The sequence below is a fragment of the Mustela lutreola genome, chromosome 13 (assembly GCF_030435805.1).
Source record: "Mustela lutreola isolate mMusLut2 chromosome 13, mMusLut2.pri, whole genome shotgun sequence".
Classification (NCBI taxonomy): Eukaryota; Metazoa; Chordata; class Mammalia; order Carnivora; family Mustelidae; genus Mustela; species Mustela lutreola.
Window position 1 is genome coordinate 27,867,779 of NC_081302.1, and position 6,253 is coordinate 27,874,031.

The 6,253-nt window shown below is 50.2% G+C and overlaps 1 protein-coding gene across 3 annotated transcripts; it reads left to right on the plus strand.

The window, feature by feature from the left end:
- Positions 1–222: 222 nt before the first annotated feature.
- On the plus strand, positions 223–5,750 carry SPRY2 (sprouty RTK signaling antagonist 2). 3 transcript variants are annotated; one of them, XM_059144280.1, is made up of 2 exons: positions 223–1,092; positions 3,967–4,096. In XM_059144280.1, the coding sequence occupies exons 1-2, from the start codon at positions 338–340 to the stop codon at positions 3,983–3,985; spliced, it is 774 nt and encodes a 257-aa protein (XP_059000263.1). In that variant the 5' UTR covers positions 223–337; the 3' UTR covers positions 3,986–4,096. The 3 variants fall into 3 exon arrangements, with proteins under 3 accessions (XP_059000263.1, XP_059000261.1, XP_059000260.1); XM_059144278.1 differs by having other exon boundaries at positions 236–1,087; positions 3,967–4,145; XM_059144277.1 differs by lacking the exon at positions 223–1,092 and adding an exon at positions 1,129–1,509 and having other exon boundaries at positions 3,967–5,750.
- Positions 5,751–6,253: the final 503 nt, after the last annotated feature.

Consider the following 6,253-nt stretch of genomic DNA (forward strand, 5'->3'; position numbering starts at 1 on the left):
GCAACTTGTTTTAATGCGAACACTGAGTGGCCGGGATTCGTTTTCAATGCTCATTCCCTTTTCCCAATGGCCAGGAGAAAGTTCCCTAAGTCAGGGCGAGCCTAAGGCTCGTCCTCATGGCCTCTGGGGAAACCTTAAGGTCAGTGTTTCCTTGAAACTGGATAAACTGACCCCGCCGTGCCCAGCCCGGCCCCGCGGGCGCCCCGCGTGACGGCGTCCGGGCAGCAGGACCGGCCCGGGGACGCGCGGGGCGGCGCGGTTGCCCTTTTGAATGCCTCCTGCGGCTCGGAGCGCTGGCGGGCGCTGAAGTGTGAGTGAATGTAGCCCCGCGGAGCCAATGAGCTGGGACCGGATGCGATATATCCTCTGGGACAACAACTGCTCTGTTCCGCCTCGGATCCACATGACGCCATTTACTGCTGCCGCGGCCGCCGCAGAGCTCCCTGCCTCCGGAAAGGCGAGGGCGCAGGCCAACGGCGAGCCCCCCCGGCCGGGCCCCAGACCCTCCTCCTCCTTCACCTCCTCCTCCGCACCCACCGCCCCCGCCTCGGCCTCGCCGCCGCGCCTCCACAACGCCCAGTCTGCACCGCTGAGAGCCGCGCGGCGCAGCGCGAGCGGAGGACAGGGGCCGGCGGAGCGCGCAGCGCCCAGGCCCCCGCGCCCGCCCGGCCCGGCCCGCGCCCCCGCGCCGCCTCCGCGGCGACGCGGCCGCGGCCGCACGGCTTGGCCATCTGGCTTTAGGTTTTCTCTAAGGCGGTTTTCTTTTTCTCCTTCGCTCATCTGCCAGGAAAAGAGACTAGCCGTTGGCGCTTCGGCCTCCAGTTCATTGAGAAAAAGGAAATACTCCGCGTGCGTTTCTGGAAGGGGGGTCGCCCCCAGCCCCGAACCCCGGAGTGTTCATCGGCTGGGGACTTGGCTCCGGATTTTCCTCCTTTTTTTTTTCCCTCCCGCCGATTGCTCGGAACTTGGACTGAAGCAGAGTTTGGAAAGAAGGGGCGAAAAGTTTGCATCGGGGCTGGATTTTATTTGCACATCGCAGGAAGACGAGAATCCAAGGGAGAGGGGTTGGTGCAAAGCCGCGATCACGGTGAGGCACGTTTGGCTCTTCCCCTCCTGGCGCCTTTGCCGGCGCGTTGTGGGCAACATGGAGTAGGTGCAGCCGGACCAGGAGTGGGCTCTGTCTCTCCTCAGGCCTCCCTTTCTCTAACCCCGCAGGTTCCCCGCGGGGATCCAGGGAGCTGCCTGCGGAGCTGCCCTTGATCCGAGCTCGGCCTGCCTCGGCGGGGGCTGCAGTGCGCGCCGGGCGCGGTGTCGTCCCCAGCCCCAGGACCCCACGCGCCCGCGCTCTGGGGGGTTGGGGTGGCGGACTGCTCGTCGCGGGTCGGCTGCTGGCCCTGCCTTGGCCGCGAAGTCGGCGCAGAGAGCGGGAGAGGGAGGGGGAAACACTTTGTGTTTTCCAGGTCCCCGTCGTAGGCGCCCGCATTTCTAACCTGTTCTTCTCCAGGGAAGGCAAGTCCCGGGTGAGACCGTCCCGAGGCAGGGGCGCCGGCGGGACTGAGGGCGCGCGGGTCGCTCGCCTCACGGGGGCTGCGAAACCCCGCGGGTGAAAAATGGGCAGGGTGCCGGCTACAGAGGGGAGCCGGTGCGGGTGGAAGCGTCGCCCTACCGGGCGCCGGGTCTGCGGTTCGGAAGTGCAGCTCTCTCTTTTTTCCGTTCTCTGTGGTCGGCTTGGGTCACGCTTTTTTTATTTTTGGAGGATTGGGCTGACCTACCACAGGAAGAAAGTCATCAAGCGGTCGCGATCGTTTTCCATTACCTGAAAATAGGTGGCAAAAGAGGCTAGGTGTTTTTTTTTTTTTTTTTTTTTTTTTAATATCCTTTGATGGCCTGATCTACTTATCTACTTTTTCCTGCTTCTGCTTCTGCCTTGAATTCGGAATCTTGTGCGTTTTTACAAAGCGGTTTCTGTGTTTGCCCCACCCTTGTGCTGAAGTCCTTTTCCCTTAATCCTTAGTCTGATCACACACTGTTATTAATGGAGGTTTCTAACCACTTTCCGGGTGGGGAATGGGGGAGCGTGGGGGGGGTGGGCGGCGGGAGCTGCAAAGGAGGCTAGGAACGGGCAATAATCATTTTTGTTTAAAAAAAAAAAAAAAAATCTCCTACCTCCCAAAGATGCTACTTTCCAAGGCAAGCAAATCTTCGCGGAAAGTTTCCAGCGCAGGGATCTGCGTGCTGCACGCCTGGCTTGTGCAGTGGGGCTCTGGGAATTGCTCTTTCTTTTAAAAAAGCAATTTTTCTTTCACTTTTTCTCTCCACTCAGATGGGGTGTGCAGATTGCAGGCAGTGCGCCTTCGGACAGTGCATGGTGGAGTCGCACAGTGTGCGTGGGTTCGACCTCTGTCCCGGCAGTGTATCTGAGACATGGCTTTTGGCGTCAGGGCTTGAAACCTGTGCCCGACATTCGAGGGCCTTTGCCAGAACGCCCTGCGGTGGGCTGCGTGACCTCTGCCTGGGGGTGGAGTGGTTCCCTTCGGGAGCTGGCAAGCAGTTCTCTGGGATGGGATATATTTTAGCCGGGAGGTAGAGAGGGAGAAGTGTGCTCTAGCGTTTCAAGGCACGTCCCCTACCGAGGCGTCCCCCCCACCCCCACCCCCGCTCCGCGCCTTCCAGTCAGTCTTAGGATTGTGTGCGGGGTGAGGGCAGCTTGGCCCCTGGGCTGGGTCAGTTTCCCGGGAAAAAAGGCCCCCTGGGGATCCGACTGTGTCCCACCTGCTGGGGACGGTGTTGGGATGCAGATAGAGCCGCTAAACGGAGTGAAAGCAAAGATCTACGTGGTCTTGTCTTCCTTGCTGTTGGAAGTGAGATCCGGTTTCCAGCTCTGCCTTGGTCCGAATTGGGAGGCGTGTGTCACCTGCCTGTGTCTCTCATAAAAATCGGGGGCCCGTTTTTGTTCATTGTAGACTTAGCAAAGGGGGGTGATAGTTTGGACATTTATAGAGAGATTGCAGGTTAAGCGATTACATGTCAGAATGAGAGATTGGAGAGGTGACACGAATCGTTGAAACACTTCCTGTTATCCCCAGTCAGTTTAGGTTGTAAACTATTAAGTTTTGGGAAACAGGCAAAGCAGTTAAGATTTTTGGACATAACTGATTTCTAAAACAGGGAGAACAGTCTTAGGTACAGAATTAAAGATGCTTTCTCAGGCTATCGATTGTAAAATGTTTGATCCACAAGTTGTTGAGAAGTTGAAAATAAGTTCCTGTCTTCTTTTTGCTGGTTCTCATTTTCCTGGCACCTTAACAGGGTTGGAATGGATTTGTTTTTAGTTTATAACTTTTGCTACTATATAGTTAATAATGCATGACTGTTGTGAAACTTATAACTTCGGGGGGGGGCATGTATTTGCTTTTTTGCAAGTCACATTCATTCTACGGTATTCTAAAAAGTTGCAGGATATTTGCTAAATTATAATTAGAGGTGTATGATGTAAAAGCAGAGTAAGAACCAAGAATTTCTAGGCTGCATTTATTGATGTTTAAGGCAAAAATGACCACGACAAAGTTAAACCCATCTCAGATTTTGAAAAAGTATTCAACTTTTGCATCTGGTGGCAGCAGTGTTGTGTTCTAAGGTTATTTTCTTGCAGTCTTTACCTTGAACCTGAACCTTGCAGTTTTATGTTTATTTGAATAGAGAACCAATTCTTACGTGATTGAAACAAAGATCAGCTTTGCGTTAACTACACATCGCAAGGTTAAAGAACTGTCAGTACCCGGTCATAATTTTTACTTTCTGGTATGGCAGTGATGATCATGTATGGCTATTGTAATTCCCTCCGTGGCCACTCCATTTCAAATCCTGTTCCTCTAGGAGAGTGGAAAGCGAAGAGTTAATTCAGGTGGGCGGAGAGTGGGAAGTATCCTGGAGTGTAAACCAGCCCTTTCCTCTTGGTTTCTGCAGGAATTCAGATGTGTTCTAAGCCCGCTGGAGTGACCACACTTCCCAGACCTGATGGAGGCCAGAGCTCAGAGTGGCAGCGGGTCCCAGTCCTTGCTGCAGGCGTCCCGTGACATTGGCCGGCAGCGTGGGGAGCCCGACCCCAGAGATGCCCTCACCCAGCAGGTACACGTGTTGTCTCTGGATCAGATCAGAGCCATCCGAAACACCAATGAGTACACAGAGGGGCCTACTGTGGTCCCACGACCTGGGCTCAAGCCTGCTCCTCGCCCCTCTGCTCAGCACAAACAGGAGAGGCTCCACGGTCTGCCCGAGCACCGCCAGCCTCCCAGGCTCCAGCAACCACAGGTCCATTCTTCTGCACGAGCCCCTCTGTCCAGGTCCATCAGCACAGTCAGCTCGGGGTCTCGGAGCAGTACAAGGACAAGTAACAGCAGCAGTTCCTCTGAACAGAGACTGTTAGGACCATCTTTCTCCTCGGGGCCTGTTGCTGATGGGATAATCCGTGTGCAGCCCAAATCCGAGCTCAAGCCAGGTGAGCTTAAGCCCCTGAGCAAGGAAGATTTGGGCCTGCATGCCTACAGGTGTGAGGACTGTGGCAAGTGCAAGTGCAAGGAGTGCACCTACCCTAGGCCGCTGCCATCAGACTGGATCTGCGACAAGCAGTGCCTTTGCTCAGCCCAAAACGTGATTGACTATGGGACTTGTGTGTGCTGTGTGAAAGGTCTCTTCTATCACTGTTCTAATGATGACGAGGACAACTGTGCCGACAACCCGTGTTCTTGCAGCCAGTCTCACTGTTGTACACGTTGGTCTGCCATGGGCGTCATGTCCCTCTTTTTGCCTTGTTTATGGTGTTATCTTCCAGCCAAGGGTTGCCTTAAATTGTGCCAGGGGTGTTATGACCGGGTTAACAGGCCTGGATGCCGCTGTAAAAACTCAAACACAGTGTGCTGCAAAGTTCCCACTGTCCCACCCAGGAACTTTGAAAAACCAACATAGCACCATGAATCAGGAATATGACAGTAATAAGGATTGTTCCTTTTTTTTTTTTTTTTAACACATATGCAACCAACTAAATAGTTATAATCTTGGCACTGTTAATAGAGGGTTGGGATATCCTTCGCTGTTTGCAGTGAAATGCTTTTTGTCCATGTGCCATTTTAACTGATACGCTTGTTAGAACTTAGCTAATGGAGCTCAGAGTTTGGGATAAGGAACTTGGGGACCCACGTGTTGCATAAGCTAAAAGCAACAGACACTCCTAGGTAAAGTTTTTGTTTGTGAATAGTACTTGCAAAATTTGTAAATTAGCCAATGACTTTTTTTCCATTGTTTTCTCCAGAGATAATGTGCTATATTTTTGTATATACAGTAATATTTGCAACTGTGAAAAACAAGTTGTGCTATACTATATGGCACAGTCACAAAATATTATACTAATATGTTGTACATTCGGAAGAATGTGAATCAATCAGTATGTTTTTAGATTGTATTTTGCCTTACAGAAAGCCTTTATTGTAAGACTCTGATTTCTCTTTGGACTTCATGTATATTGTACAGTTACAGTAAAATTCAACCTTTATTTTCTAATTTTTTCAACATATTGTTTAGTGTAAAGAATATTTATTTGAAGTTTTATTATTTTATAAAAAAGAATATTTATTTTAAGAGGCATCTTACAAATTTTGCCCCTTTTATGAGGATGTGCTAGTTGCTGCAAAAGAGGGGTTACAGATGCATATGTTCAATATAAAATAGAAAATATATTAACGTTTGAAATTAAACTGAACTGTTTTGTCTTATTTTACCTTTTCTTTGTTTTTGTTTTTTTTTTGTTTTGTTTTTGAAGTGAAAAAACCCAAATTTCATGTCAAGACTAGCATTTCAATGAAATAGTTTCACTTACCTACAAGGCTCTTTAAAGGGGAGATTCAGGGATTTTTTTCCCCCCTAGAGATAATTCTGGTAATTGGGAGGAAAATAACTGAGCACTTGACTCGGGTGTATTAATCCTGAGATCATTGTTCCTGTTCTTTCCTTTTACAGACTGTTGGCTTTCCTCTGTTTTGCATGTTTAAAAAAAAAAAAAAATGTTTAATTCATTCTGGAGACTTCCCTAAAAGATTAACAATTAAGGTTTTTTTCTTTATATACGGAATTAAGTATTATGAATAGCCATGAGGCTAATTCAGGACCAGAAAAACGAGTTTAGTACAACATTTATTGACTGTCCTCTGCCTGGTATGAGTATACACAGATCAATGAGGCAAAAATGTTTTCTTGATTT

Coding starts and splice junctions, on each gene's coding strand:
- SPRY2 (XM_059144277.1), top strand. CDS start 4,018: ATGGAGGCCAGAGCTCAGAGTGGCAGCGGGTCCCAGTCCTTGCTGCAG.